Consider the following 14,752-nt stretch of genomic DNA (forward strand, 5'->3'; position numbering starts at 1 on the left):
TTTACATTTTCAGACCTATCAGCTGCAAATGTATTTAAATTTTAATTAAAGAAAAATAAGGACTATTTTAGTGTTAGATTATTCATTGATATATTTATTGCACAGTGAAATTCTTTTTATAATTTTGACTTTAAATGACTTAAAAATAAAATTTCTTAGAACCATTAAGAATAATTAATATTTTTATAAAAACGACATTTCATATGCACCGACGAGGTTTGTTGAAAAATTTATAATCTAATTGACAAGTAATTCATTTTTTTATTTTTTCAAAGAACATCAATTAGTAATCGTAATATTCTGAACCATTTTTAAAAAAAATTACGTACTGTTTTTAAACAAGATACTTTTAGAAATAGTTAACAAAAAGGATTATTTCTTTTCATCACATGAACATTTTCAAAAGTTTACATACTTATTCTAATGATTGATAATTTATTTCGTAATAATTAATGACACACTTTATGTATCTAAACGTCTTAATGTATAATAATTAATTGTAATAATTCAATAGAAAAACATTTCGAATCGCAATAAACAAAAATAATCAATACATATAAAATATCACACAAATTAAAACATCAATATTGTTTTTAATAACAAACTTTTATTTGTGCCATGATAATATTATATAATAATCGAAGAAAAGAACAGGGCTCTGAATGGACAGGAGGAGGAAACAGAATGCAGCTCCAATTCGAAGAATCAACTAAAACATAGTTCTGTGTTTTCTATTAGTTTTCTACATTTTAATAATATTAAACTGTTTTTAAATAGGCCCAACTATAAATAGTTTTAAAAATATATGAGCCAGCGATTAAAATACTGGACTAAGTAAAAATTTAAACTTAAATTTGAAAAAAATTTAATTTGAGTGTTGTAAACTTGCGAGTAAATAAAGTTAATGAATGTGTAATATACTTCTAAAATATTATCATTCGCAGCCTTCAAAACTGTTTCCATAAAGAGAGGCTTTTTTTGCTGGCTAGACTGGTATCTGTACCCCCGGATACGAATTATAATAACAGAAACAGTTAGCAAAAACAACATAAAAACTCAGCTTTTTATTGGTAAGACATTTATGGAATAATTCATTAAGAATTTCTCAAACAAGGCGAGATAGTAATGGCAGAGAGATAATGTTAAGGACTGGATCAATTGTATCAATCATCAAAACGACATGCTATATTGAATTGTAATATGATATTTTTGCAACAGGATAGTGCACGTCTTCATACTGCAAAAATCACGTGACAAAAAAATAACAGCTTAGGGTAGAAAGTTGTCGATCAAAGTTTTTATAAACGTGGGATCAAAAATATGCATAAATGATCAAAAAAGGTCTCAGCTATTGTCAGAGAATTTAATGTTTAATATTAATTTAAAACAAATGTTAAGTTGATTTATATGACTTTGTCCACTATCAGTTATTTGACGTTCATATTCAAGAATTTACCATTTCGAGCCCTGGAAAATAATATGTTAATGCTGATTAGTTAATTAATTTTATAATAGAACCTATAAATTGGTTCATGGTTAATTAAACGTTAATCAAATTGGTCATTTTAAACTGGTATTACTTTCACAATGTATACATTTTTAATAATATCAGTTGTATTTAAAATGATTTTATAGATATTTTTCGATTTACTGAGATTTGATTAATATCACATTTTTTAATATTGCAAGTATGGCTTACATTGTTAAGAAAGTAGTACATTTATGGCACACCATCGATATTTTTAAATACATCATAAAAAAATTACAATATAATTATTTTTTATAAATACAATTCAATTTGTGCGTTTCTGCAATAAAGAAACACTTAAATGGGAGTTTAATAATCATATATTGGATTATATAAATATAATATAAAATGCAGGAATTGCAATTATTATTAATTATATACAAAGTGCGATTATGAAACATAAAACGTGCTTATAAATCGGAAAACACACTTTGGGATATAAACGTTAACTCTAACATAAAAATTATTCTAGCAAGATCACAATATATATAAATAAATAGTGAAATAATGTCACAGCCATGTTAAAATTATATATATGTATATATACATACACACACACACATATAATATATATATATATATATATATATATATATATATATATATATATATATATATTTATATGAAGAAATACAATGAAAATCGTTAAATGTCATAATTTATAATTAATAATAAATTATAAAGTAGTTACACCGACTATAATATACTTTTTTTTTATAACAGGATTTAAGAGAATTCTACTAAACGTCATCTAATTTTTAATTGAAGCCACGCAACTAAGCAATATATACTTTGTATTGAACAAATCATTCAACAGTTAAATTATCATAATAGTTAAATAATTTTATAATGCATGCCACTACTTCCACGTACCAGCGTAGGTAGCTTTTACTTTGATATTCAATTCCATTAGATTGCAACGCAGTGTAGACATTATTCATATACAATAGATACACGAAAAAGAAACGCTAAACATCTTAAATATAAATAAATTAAAAATGATTACGTTACAAGCGTGATTATTAACTCGTTAAAAAACTGTGGAAGTTTTAAAATGCTTTCAATCGTACTTAGAGGCGCTGCAGTTCCACAGTTCTATGGACGAGCCACTCCTGATACGTAAATTATAGTCATCTTTAGATTGTCTCAATGTAAAGTGTCAAGACATATTGATAACATAATAAAACAGTATAATAAATTAATTCATTAAAAACACTAATAAAATATTACTAATATGACTGAAAAAACTACATGTACATATATATTAAAAGCAAGTTTTTTAATAACAAGTGTAACAATAGTAAACACGCATAATATCAATTTGAAGCAGATATATTAATTTATAATATTTAACCAAACTTTTGATGGATCAAAGACGACGGGTTATAGAAATTGTTAAATATTTATATTATTTTCTATATAATATATACACATAGAAAGACTATACATACACATACACACGACTGCATTCTAAAATATCACAGAAGTATCGAAAACTGCAGTCTTCATAGAACATTTTAAGAAACACAATTATATGATACCAACGTTCAGAAACCTTAGAACTATGCAAATATTTTTATAAATAGCAGCGTTATTATTAATAAGGAGTACGAAAAATATATTGTAAATACAAAGCATCTGTAATTTAAAATTTATAATAGATTGAATTTGGAACAAGAGGTAGGTGATTTGAGCATCGGGGCAAATTCTTTGTAAGTATAAGGGAAATTGTCGCAAAAGAAGCATTCAATAGTAGTAGTATTGCTTATTTGATATATGTAAGTAATTGTAGGGTTAGTACTAATATATATTTATGCTGAAATTCATAAGTTCTATTTGTGTGCATTTGTTATTAATCTGACTAAGATTCATATCGTATACGTTTATTTTGTATCTATAACATCATTGGAAATATCATATATTTCATGAATAGCTATAAAATTGTATAAATTATATTGTTATTTCAATTTTTACAAAATGTATAGGATGGCACAATTTAAGCGTTATGGTGTAAATATATTTTTAAAAAGCTTAACAATATTTTATTTTAAATAAAATGATAAAAATTTCACCCTGCGCAGCCTCAAAAATAATATTTCGGATTAGCATCGGCAAAGGGGGAGGGGTGAGTAATAAATATATTACTAAATTAAAATACGTAAACAATAGTGGAAGGTATGAGGGTGGGAGAAGAATAATATTTAAATTCACTTATTTTTAAATTAAATTTTAAATGGTTTATATAGTACATAGCAGAAAGAGTGGTGTAAAAATATTATTATTTAATAAAATATTAATACTAGAGCCGCGTAGTGTAATTCTTTTCTCTCAAATAATGACTGAAATGATGCAAATAACAAAATATTTTTTTCTAAAACCAGTTTAATTTGAAAATTAATCAATAGTATTATTTATTAAAATTAAACGATTTATTTAGTCATGTAATTTTGGCCGTGTAATAAGAAATTTTAAATTTTTCTTCAAAAACGATTATTTTACTTGAAAAAAATTATGTAACCCAAATATTTTTACAAAAAAACATATAGACAGTTTAGTAATTAGGCCAACTTTAACTTTAGGGTTTATTTAATTGACAGCGTATGTTAATAAAATAAAAGCTCTGAATTTTTAGTGTAGTTGAAAATTTCGAGAAAAAACACAAGAGTTTATTATTATTTTTTAAATAAAATAGTTTTTAATAAAATATTCAGAAATTTCACTCAGCACAGCCACACAAACTTTATTTCAGAATTTTTACATATGTAAGCAAAAAGAAATGGATTTGAGAGTAAAGCAAAAAATAGTTGAATTAATCTAATAATAATTTAAATATTATATTGGTATTTCATTTAGCTGCGTAGTAAGAAAATTTATGTTTTTTTTATGTATTGCAATACATTTTCAAATGTATTAAGAAACTTCACACCCAAATAACTAAAAATACTATAAATGATATAGCAGCAAACACAAATCATAAGTGGACAAAAAAAATTAATTTACCTTTTTTTTAATTAGATACAAATAATTTAGCCGCGTAGTAAGAACATTTAAGATATTTTTTCTCAAATTCAAAACGAAATGATATAAACACAAATTTTATTGTTGTAAGTTTATTCGGTCATGTAGCGAGAAATTGTCACATTCAACAAAAAAAACAGCGTAGCTAGAATTTTTTTTAATAAGATACTAATAATTTAGGAAAACAGCGGTATTTCAGAAGAAAACATTAGTAGGTTTGATATTAATTCTGTAAAAATGTTACAAGATCAAATATTAAATGAGGGAAGTAGAGGCAGGGGGAAGAGAGTAGGCATAAAAATATTTAAATTAAGGGTAAATAATTAATTAACATATAAATAATCTTTCCGTGCAGTAAAAAAAATACGAGGTCCTTAAAATATATATATAAATAATACGTTTTATTTAGACACGCAATGAAAAAAGATTTTTTCTTAATAGATCATATTTTAATTAAAGAAAATGTCGCACTTTATTTGGCCGTGCAGCGAAAATCTTATATTCTGACAGAAGTGGATTTTTACTAGATGCGTATAAACACTTTTTTAAATAGAAAAGAATATGGTTTACATGTATAAAGCTTACTAATAGTATTCAGTTGCTGTTGATGGACATGTTTATAAACATAGTAGTTAAAGGTCAAAATAAGAGGAGAAAATCAAGCTTCAAGCTCTAAAAGTCTGTGGGAAAATATATTAAATTGTTTAAGAAATAGGTTGAAGTTAAATATATATTATATTATTTTTAGGCATAGGTCAGAGATTGATTCGTTATTGTAGAATTCACTGAATAAAAATGATTAAATTGCGCCATTCTATATTAGGTACTATATTATGTTCATGTATATTCTATAAATAAAACTTAATTATGTACAAAATAAGCGTCTTTTTAAATCTATTTCATAATTGTATTTAATAGGTATCTTATCAATGTATATGAGAACACACAAATTTTGCAAAATTAACTGGGAATAATAATCAAAAGCATATAACTATTATGATGAGTCAATTATTAGATACATTATATTTTGGAATGTTGAATGAATGGAACGATTTTATGGCAAAAATAAATCACGAGGATCAAAATCACAAGATAGAAGCAATAGTCAAAAGCAAACTATCATTAAACGTTTTTTTTACATAAAATTAAACTATACTTTAATACCAAAAATATAGTTTTTTATCATATCTTTCAAAAATATCATCAATCATCTTAGATTATTAAGTTCAACTTTTTGGTCAAGATTCTTTAGCAATTACACGACACAAAGCCATTTTGACGAACGATAGAAACGATTGGTCGAGCGTATCATATGCTATGTTAGACAAATCAGAATTAAAAATGGTATTATATAGATGTTTTAAGATGTTATTGAGAAGTATTACTCTTGATTTTTGCTATAGCTATAAAATATACGCTCGTAATTTTCCGTTCAAGGAAATATATTTTTTATACAAATACATGCTCACATGAGAATGACATTCAACATCTATAATGCATAATGATAAAATCTAGATACGTGATTGCTTGATTTTAGAATATATGTTTAAAGAGATAATTAATCATATTTACAAAATACATATACAGAGCCTTGTCTAATTTTGAGAATTTTATAGGCGTAGAAGAATTAAGTTATTAAGTAACTTTATGTTTTTTTTTTTATAATATTATTGGGTTTATGCAAAAATTTTGACGCATTTCTTTTTTATATTTAAACAATTCTATATTTTTTTCTATTCAATTCTATATAATTTGGGATGCTTCGTTGTAGAAACTAAATTAAGTAAGTCGAAGTGTGTTTGATAACATTCTAAGTATTTTTTGGATACGATAGTCATGAGATTTATTTGCATATCTACTATATACAACTGTTTAGGTTGTAGCAATAGATTTATTGCATATAAAAATATTTCAAGGGCTTTCCACAATTCTTTTTTACTAATCATAGGCCATAAATCGAAATGTTTTTTTATGCATTAGACTTTGCTTTTTAAAAAACAGATGTATGTCATAAAAATACGTCAAAATTTATGATTTACCCTATAAAATTTAGGAAGACATTCTTTCGAAAAGAGCTGTATGCTCAGATTTAGTGACGTAGCTCTGTATACATGTATATAAAACATTTACATGTGTATACACACACATGTGTACTTTTATATGTATTAATCGTAACATTATATTTAAAAAATGCACCACACAGCGGCACCATTTTGAATAGTATATAATATAATTATTATGAAAAATATTTATTTACATTAAATATTTTAAGAACAATAAAGTTATTACTTGAATATTAAAAAAACATATTAAAAACATTCATAACGCTACAATCGTATCACTAATGAAAATTAAAAAAAATCTAATGAGTATTATATTTACATTTAACTATTCGTTTATATATTATAGTTGTTGTCTATAATATAATATACAAGAAATAAATAAATCATAACGATAACTTTAACGTAAACTATTCAACGTTTTCTTTCATGTTTTTCATCATGTTTTTATATATTTTTATATACGCATCGGCCATTTAAACACAACCATGTTATCTACTTTTTTCGTCTCATATGGCATTCAGGGCCTAATCGATTGGCACTTTTCCTAAAGTTGGTTCGAAATTTCCGACCCCCGTTCTACACACCATATGCGATGATTTTTCTAAGCTTTCAACGAATGAATGTCATCTATCAGAGTGGTTCGTTTTTTTAGATTTATTGTTAGTATATGTGCAATATTTATATTTCACAGTAAGTCAGTCTCTCTGTAAACTTGGCATTGTAAGTTAATCAGTCTCACAATACGTTTGAAACTAAAGTTGTATTGTTTTACTCCCAATATTTCTGTGTAATTTAACCAACTCCATAAATGTGTAAATTTCATAGTAAAATTAAAAGATATGCTTTTGTATTTATTGCATTTTTTATATAAATATCTGTAAAACTCCCACACTCCAAAACTATTGCTAAATTCTTTTATACAACGAATTTTGTACTTACATTCATTACTATAATGAGAAACGGTCATATTTTCAATACTTTGATGGGTCCAAAAGGCATTCGTTGACATTATTCATACATATAAAGGTTTTGATTCTTATTTATTATCAAAAACACAAAAACAACTGTGAATCACCGTTACGTTTAAAACTGTATGTTCGAACATCATTTTAAAAGTACCCTGTTTTTTTAATTTTATTCAATGAATGAACTTTTCTGTTTTTGTGTTTTTGAGATGAAACGCATCGAGCCTATTGTAGATCTTTGATTGCTTGAAGAATCCGTTTTATGTGTCCTACTTTTGTAACTCCTAAATCGCGTAGATCGCGGCGCGCCAAAGAAATTAATTCCCTTCCTGTTATATCATGACTAGCGAAAGTCTCGACGTGTTCATCAAGTGATAGTGATTTTAGCCAAGCGCCTACTTCTGGAGCTCCCCATGATTTTACAGGAACTGAACTTCCTGCTGCGTTTCCGACGCTGCTACTTCTACGCACAGCTCCTCTCAACCATCCACGACGACCTCCTCTTTGATCATTCTAAATAAAAACACAAGGTTACACTCCGTTCCAGTCCGCAGGCGTGTGCATCGTTTTATAATGAAAACACTTACCTCACTATCAGGTGGTTGAAGTGAAGCTAAACCTCCGTGATCTTTAACAAGAGCTAACTGTCTTCTAGTGGCTTTGATTGCTTGTTGCAGAGGAGGACCACCGTTAAGTATTTCACCAGACGTACACAGCTCGCCCAATAATTTAGCCTTTAATTAAACATTGAATATAGTTATCTTTGATTTAAACTGTTATTATTTACTCACTCACCAAAGTTCCTAATTGCTGCCGCAATTGGTTAGCAGGTAATAATCTTCCCGAAGGTGTTAAGGCGTCTACTTTTGCAGAAGCATCACATGCTTCAGCATACAAATTATTATCATCAGTTGTAGACGAATTACTGTCTTCTCTGCTTGCGGTGATAGTTGACATTTTTATCTAAATTTAAATATTAATATAGTATCAATTACAAAGTTTTTAGTAGCACTAAAAATACCCATTTGATCAGAGTGTTCGCAGTTTCTATAAACACAAGAAGTTGAGCTAGTTCAACGGGTGGAAGCTCATCAGCAGGAGCATTTGGTGCTAACGAAGTTTGAAGAGGCAAACTGCCACTGTTAATGCTGCTACTAACTTGGAGTATAGATTGCTTCTGTTTTTCACCCCAAGCTCTGCAATAATAAAATACATCACAATAAAAGCAACACAATTTGAATATAGATGATAAAGTAAAACAATCCATACTTTAATGAAGTCTCAAGTGCTCTCGATCGACACAAGACTTGAGCCCTATTCTTATGCATGATACGAATCATACCAGGAGGTTGAAGCCAAGCTTCTCCATCAACTTGAACAGGCACACACTCTGAACCTAAAATGTTTATTTGAACATTCCGACATTGTGCTATTCTATGCCTTTGCAAATTAATAAGTCGAGAAGCAGCCATTTGAGCAGATCCAAAAACTGCCACAACTTCCAATACTCGATCGTCGAAACTAGGCTGTAAAAATGGACCGCTGCTGTCGCAACCCCAAAAGTTGGTACCACCCATGAAGCTCGGAATATTGAGTACTACTATGCCTTGAAGCTCTGGTAATGGAATTTTTTGACCGTCGCATTCCAATTGTACTCTTTGACCCAAATGCCTATTGATTTAAATGAAAAAACAGTTAATCATAATATATTTTGAAGATATATAAGCATAGATCATACCTATAAGTTTTTTGCAACCATTCTCTAGATCCAAGAACTCCGTACCACATATAATTCCTAGCTCTAGATCTGCATTTCTCTGGATGTTCCTCTCTCTTTTGGTGAAAGTCTAAAGATATCTTAGCATCTATTCCTATGCCGAAGTAATTGTTCATTACAGATCGTTCGTAAAATCCTTCCAATAAAGTTTCTTGCGGATCCATCAATGGACTAACAGCAGCGCATAAAGCATCTGCATTCGCCAAGAGACATCTTCCAACTAAACCTGATACATGCGGCCAAGCTGGTAATCTCACAAGAGGGTTGATTATAGGCAGTGTTTTATTGGTATTTTCTGCGCAGACTTTAGCTTTGGAACCTAAAAAGGTGTTCGCTCCCCAAAGTGACGATGAAGATTTAGATAATCTAAAATAAAATAAACATTAAAGGTAATGTTATATTGTTAGATTTATATTAAATTAGTTTACCTATTAGCATCGCCCGGTTGAAATAGACTACCGCAGGATATTCTTCTAGTTGCAGAAGGGCATCTCTCGACGTCTAACGATGTTCTAGGTCCATTATCAGAACATCGCCTCTCTCGAGCCCATAAAGGACCACCCAAAAGACCAGAGCCTAACCCATTGCCTCCCAAAAATCCACCAGTACTCCCCATCAAAAGACCACTCCCACGGTGCCCTTCGCTGCTGGAAGGCGACGGAGGTTCAACTACAACCGAAACTCTCGGAAACATCCTACCTCCAATTGGACTATCCATCTCAACGTCCAGCGTGAGTCTGTCTTTTTGGATCGTAGTTTCCGACGATATTTTATTGATCTCATCCTTCAAAATATGACTGACTTGAATGCCTAAACTGCAAGAGTTTCTCCTCGACACATCTTCGAATTGTTTAATATCGATGTCTACTTTTAAACTTTCTTTCTCTACAGGTGCTACGTATTCGTTATTGAAGTCGTTGTTGCGTTCTAGGACAGTTTCATCTGTCGCTATCGAAGATGATAGATTATTAGTGGATCCTTTCACGTTATCATCTTTGGTGTTCTCTCCGCTTTCGATCTCTTCATTGAGGACGTTCTGCCTCACCATATTCGCGTCGTTCTTATCTCTTTTTTTGCTCTGTCTCATGTGTCGCTTGAAAGATTTACGAGCGATATCGTTGCCTTCGACAAACTGCGCCAAACTGCAGTATTTAACCGTGTCCGTCGTAGTAGATAAATTAAAGACTTTGTTTTCGAAGCCGAACTTCTCTTCCATATCTTTATTAGGTTTTCTTGATCTATGCAAAAAGTTGAAAATGCGATCGTCATACTTTTCTAAACTAGGATTTCGACTATCCATTTGTAGTTCTGAAGTAGTATCAGACGTAAATAGAGTCGTTTCATCAGTGAAGGTGTTTTCAATCTCTCCATTTCTGCCAACCATCGCCATTACTAAATCTTGTCCTAAAACCGAGCTTATGTCATCCATAATAGATTCGCCGTGGATCGTCTCAGAATTTGGACAAGTTGTAGTATCAGAAGTTTCTGGTGAATCGATATGGCATATGTGACTATTAGGATCTTCTCCATCTGAGTTTTGAGGCAGATTATATTTAGAAGCATCCAATACATCCGAACTCACACTACATTCTTCGTTGCTCATTGCCGATAAAATATCAGAGAGATCTTTGTCTTGATCGGATAATTGATCTTCCGGACTTTGTCCCCTCTTCGACGGGTACTCTGTTGAAAGTCTTCTATTGCTAACGTCGGGCGCTTCAGACCCCTTCTGCTCATCGTCAGTATCAATGATTGTCATTTTGTCAGATTCGTATGCTTGTCCTCGTTGTGGCATTGATTCGTTATTCGTTTCTTCGTTGGATATGACAAAGCTGGGTATTTGTAATACGCTAACATTACAAAAGTCGTTCGATCTACAGTTAATCTCGCTCGAGTTTTTCAACTTTAACAAATTTGCACACGATCCGGAGAGTTCTAGACTGGGCGCTAATCCGTAAAAGGTAGGCTTAAGTTCGGGACTGGAAAAGTCTATTTTAACTAGGTTCTCCTCTCTCAGTTCGTACGAGATGTTCAACTCGGGAGATTTACTAGCTTGACTAATGCACATAGGAAATAAGCGAGCTATATCTTCATCTACATCTGGAATACTGGAATTTGAAAAGAATGTGATTTAATATATTGTGTTTGAGCGAAGTTTGAATGCCAGAGGGATGTTACCTATCTCTACGGGGTCCCGTGTCAGATACAGCCGATGAACGCCTACTTTCGTCTGCGAATTGACGAGGGGCTGGTAACAATTCCCAAGAACCTCTCGATTCACAAGCTGAAACCTAAATTGAAACATGTTCTTTAAGCATTGATTTACCTGGATTCAATAAAGTTTTGTGTATGTACTAAATTCGAAAAGTATTAATAAAATATTTAATATTTATGAATTAATAAAAAATAATATTGTATTTTGTAAAAGCAGTGTGTTTATATTAAAATATATTATATAAACACATGTACAGAGTCTTAGCAATGATTTTGGCGTAAAATATGGCGCCCGATTATGTCCCTATTTTTTTAATAGCATATTAAAGAATTAATTTTATTATGAAAATTATTTATTGTAATAAAATTAACCTTTTTTTAAAACAATATAAATGGAAAACACAAATTTACAAAATTATAAATTTGTCAAATAGGTGTCTTAGTAAAGCAGTAATCATCACGCTATCCACATTTTATCCAAAACGCATATACGTTTTACTCACACAATTGTATTGTAGTAGTTGACAACCAGTTATTGTGATATTACATATATATTATTTTGTGCGAAATAGACCAAAATATTTATTTTTATAGCCGGATGTGACACAGATGAAAAACAATGAAATGAGCATTGCCGCTTCAACAAGAACAAGCGAGACAGTGAATATTCTTACGCGCATGTATCGTTTCATTGTTACGTAAACAATACATTCACAAAAAGAATGCTGATGCACTATCGCAGTACGAATTTTTAATGTTTCAGTTCAAAGCAAACTGTCTTTGGAATCGGTACTCTCACAACTTTTTAAAAATTGAAAATGATAAAGTAACTTATGGTGTCACCAAAAAACTTTTTTGTTACGAAAATTTAAATTTATGATAAAATTGTGTTATGCAGCGTTAAAACTGACACTCAAACACCTAAAATACGCTAAAACACAATCAATGACTTATAATCACTCACATTGCACTAACTATATATGATCGATTGTGTTGTTGCGTTAGTAAGGTGTAACAAAATATTTTTTCATATCAGTAATATTTTTGAGCGGATGTGTAACCGATGCTATTTATTATTATTATTTATTAAACTGTAAACCTACTTTTAAATGATACAAAATGTTACGTTTTAATATTATTTTTTATGTTGAAAACATTTTGATATTTTTTGTTTTATTAATATTTAGTAAAGTTACAAACCTATTTAAAAAAATAATACAATGATATTTTTTGTAACGAATACCGAAATAACGAAATTCCCAGTATAACGAATCTTTAATATGTCCCCGAAAAACTTTCATACAAAATGTTTTCATTGTAATGAAGACTAATCTCAGTATAACAAAATATTTTGCTCCGAATTTAAGAATGACGTTATAACTTGACAAAATATTTCTAAGAATTCAGTTCATCGTTGACTTGGCGTGTGCCAGATGTGTTCAAAAGCGACATTACAGGTGTTTCGTTGACCCTCAAACTTTTTTTATAAAACATTTTTTTCACAAATTTTATTGTGTTTCATACATTTTCCTTAAACAAGGACAAAAAACGATCTGTCAACCTTATAAGAGGTTATTTTGATGCTGTAGTAATATAGTAATTAAAAATAAAATAAAAATATATCATCTTCCTTACATTCAATATAACGAATTTTCAGTACACCAAAATTTATTCATTGGTTCCGTGAGCTTCGCTGTATTGAAATTTCATAGTACAATTTTTAATTTATTATTATCTAGCCAAGTTTTAAACCTATTCATAAATGATATACAATATTTAGATTTATCATTAAATATCTAAGTTTCGATATAACGATCAAATCTAACGTTGTAAATCTAATAAATAAGGTCAAATGTTTTCTTCTGGAAATATTTAGTCAAGTTGTAAACCTATTTTCAAATGAATTGAAAATGTTAAGTAGTTTTTTATAGATTGAACTATTTTGTCTATTATTGAAAATCCTTAATAGTAATGTCCAATTTGAACCATTAAATTTTAAAAAATATTTAAAAAAATCAGAACGAAGCAAAAATTATATTTAAAACCCAAAAAGTTGAGGGTCCGGTATTCGCACACTCGCTAGCTATCGGTACCTCACGATAGTGAGGTACCGACAGCTAGTATATAAAATTACAATCCTCCTTCATGTTAAAAATCGTCTGTTTTTTTTTATTACTTAGGTTCTATATCCTCAATGTTGCTACAAAAAAAAATGTACCGCAGATGAAATTTTTTTTCAGTAAAATCAAAGATGTTTTAATGAATGTTATATTATTGAAAAAAATATTTTGTATTTTCAGTGTATGTTGCTTACCTAAAATAATGAGACGCAGTGAATTTTATTTTAACTCAAATACGATTTTTTTGAGTTGTGTCTCATTATTTTAACAAATGATGCACATGTTTATGGTAAGCAAAAGCACCCCCCAAATGACGTCCCTGTATCTCAAAATAAATAAATACGTAAATTGATCATATATACAGTAAATAAATTTGAGAAAATATAATCCGTGTTCCAAGATCCATAATGATAAATAATGAACCGTTCCTATCGTAGGTTTTACCGAAGGTGCACTTTCGCTAATGGCGAATTCTACGAAGTCATATTGAATCTCAATAAAACGACCGTTTCAATTCTCCATGTTTTCATTTCTCGATAAAAAAAAAAACACGTTAATTTTTAATTAAATAAAGTTTGTGAGAAACAAAATTAGCTTAAATACATAATTTAATTCGAATTTATGTTCAATAACTTACTATCTGTTGTATATAAATTTTGGAAAAAATTTGAATCAGAGTCGTTTCATCTGTGCGGAATTACATGTAAATTAAATCACCAGAATTTTGATCAGCTACGATTGAATTAATTCAGCAAAATTGATGGAAAATTTTAAATACATAATTTTATCGAATTTTTGTAAACGATTGGAACGAATTTGATATACATAAAGATTGGATCCGTTTTGGCGTTTGTTTTGTGCGGATTTGCATATAAATTATATAACTAGAAATAGATTAATTTTTGATTAAAATAAAATCTTTGCATCTTGAAACAAAAATTTGCAACGCACACCTATTTTTGAGATAAGCGTTAAACGATAATAAACGTTAAATGCTTAATTTAATTTACAACGTATATTAATAATCTTAGAACCGTCATAAAAAGTAGGTAGAATTTGATAAAATC

The 14,752-nt window shown here is 29.3% G+C and overlaps 1 protein-coding gene across 1 annotated transcript in view; it reads right to left on the minus strand.

Annotated features, from left to right (window-relative positions):
- Positions 1-7,760: 7,760 nt before the first annotated feature.
- The window catches only part of LOC148234899 (diacylglycerol kinase eta), a 164,904-nt gene continuing 157,912 nt past the window's right edge, over positions 7,761-14,752 (minus strand). The window contains exons 13-20 of the mRNA XM_088186010.1: positions 11,530-11,642; positions 9,780-11,459; positions 9,313-9,717; positions 8,844-9,245; positions 8,596-8,770; positions 8,370-8,537; positions 8,162-8,308; positions 7,761-8,087 (exon numbers count right to left, since the gene is read on the minus strand). Of these exons, the coding sequence (XP_088042136.1) occupies positions 7,800-8,087; positions 8,162-8,308; positions 8,370-8,537; positions 8,596-8,770; positions 8,844-9,245; positions 9,313-9,717; positions 9,780-11,459; positions 11,530-11,642 (3,378 nt within the window). The 3' untranslated portion in view covers positions 7,761-7,799. The remainder of the gene's footprint in view (positions 8,088-8,161; positions 8,309-8,369; positions 8,538-8,595; positions 8,771-8,843; positions 9,246-9,312; positions 9,718-9,779; positions 11,460-11,529; positions 11,643-14,752) is intronic.

This window comes from Plectrocnemia conspersa, unplaced genomic scaffold (genome assembly GCF_051122295.1).
Source record: "Plectrocnemia conspersa isolate PC_06_02 unplaced genomic scaffold, ASM5112229v1 ptg000005l, whole genome shotgun sequence".
Lineage (NCBI taxonomy): Eukaryota > Metazoa > Arthropoda > Insecta > Trichoptera > Polycentropodidae > Plectrocnemia > Plectrocnemia conspersa.